Source organism: Olea europaea, unplaced genomic scaffold (assembly GCF_002742605.1).
Source record: "Olea europaea var. sylvestris unplaced genomic scaffold, O_europaea_v1 scaffold12010, whole genome shotgun sequence".
In the NCBI taxonomy this organism is placed as follows: Eukaryota; Viridiplantae; Streptophyta; class Magnoliopsida; order Lamiales; family Oleaceae; genus Olea; species Olea europaea.
In genome coordinates, this window is record NW_019229431.1 from 1 (window position 1) to 1,307 (window position 1,307).

At 33.9% G+C, this 1,307-nt stretch overlaps 1 protein-coding gene across 1 annotated transcript; it reads right to left on the reverse strand.

Annotated features, from left to right (window-relative positions):
• Positions 1-62: 62 nt before the first annotated feature.
• Positions 63-679, reverse strand: LOC111374105 (glyoxylate/hydroxypyruvate reductase HPR3-like; the record flags this gene model as incomplete). The annotated part of the gene is made up of 1 exon (XM_022996736.1): positions 63-679. A coding segment is annotated over exon 1 (465 nt), but the record flags the coding sequence as incomplete, so codon positions are not given.
• Positions 680-1,307: the final 628 nt, after the last annotated feature.

The following is a 1,307-nucleotide window of genomic DNA, read 5'->3' on the forward strand; positions in this document are numbered from 1 at the left end:
AAAAAAAAAAAAAAAAAAAAAAAAAAAAAAAAAAAAAAAAAGAACATAAGCAAATAACTTACCGTAAATCCAAGCGGGTAATCTCCTGATTTGGGCCAGAGCCCATTTTTCACAAAACGATTTCCAGCAGAAATTTTCCGCATTACATCAAGTAGAAGCCCAACGGCGAGATCTGCTACTTCTGCAGAGAAGATGGTGCAGGCATTAGCAACAGAAATGTGGCGGCGACGGCACTCAGCGAGATCAATATGGTTAAGACCAGCGCTGGTGGTGACTACGAAGCGGAGGGAGGGGAGGCAGTCGAGGATAGCAGCGGACAGCGAGAACATAGCAGAGCACAAAGCAGCCTTTGTGTTCTGGGCATGGGCCAAGAGGAATTCAGACAGGGGGAGTGTCGACTCCCATGGTCTTAAGATTCTAAATTTCGAAGAGAATTCTTTTCCATACCGTTTAAATCCAACAGGTGGGCCAAGAGCAATGATTTCTGGGAGATGCTGAAAGTATGGGGCTTTGTGTTCTTCAGCCATGAAAGAGTTGTGATCGGATTCTATGGCAAGTGCTATGGTAGTCCGAAGAAGTAATTATCAGCGAAATTTACATCAAACCCACTTAATTATGCACCAAATCCCAAAAAGAACAACAATAATTTGTTGAACATTTATGAATTTTAAACTTTATAAACTTTATGTTGATTGCCAAGATCGACACGTCAAATCACCAACAAAAATAATTAATGCGAAACATAGCTTTATCCACTGATTTGTATCTTGAATAATGAATCTTGAATTGTAATATTTGAATTTTGTTTTTCGAATCTTTAATCTTGATTCTTCAATTCTTTTTCTTCATTCTTGAATTCCTTTATGTGAGTTTTGGATCTTCCTTTCCAATATGTTTTCTCTATTAATTCTTGTTTTGATGGGATGACACAAAGAGTGCAAAGTTGCATATGATTTAGATACTATAATCATATATATAGTTTTCATATATATTTCATTCATCATGAAATACAATTCTAAATGAATATGATCTATACATATTATTTGACTCACACTTTATTTAAATGTCGTAGCTCAATTACTTAATTTTTTATTAGATCACTATAATTTTTTATTTAACTTTAAAATAACTTTTATACACAATTAATTACATATATTGACCCACATGACAAATTAATAATTTCTCAACAATCTCCTACTTATACCAAATATTTTACCTTATAAATGTATATAACCTTATGAGCTCAAAGCTTTTGTTATCATAACCAAATGGTACATTCGAACAATCTCGTCCATTAATTATGCTAA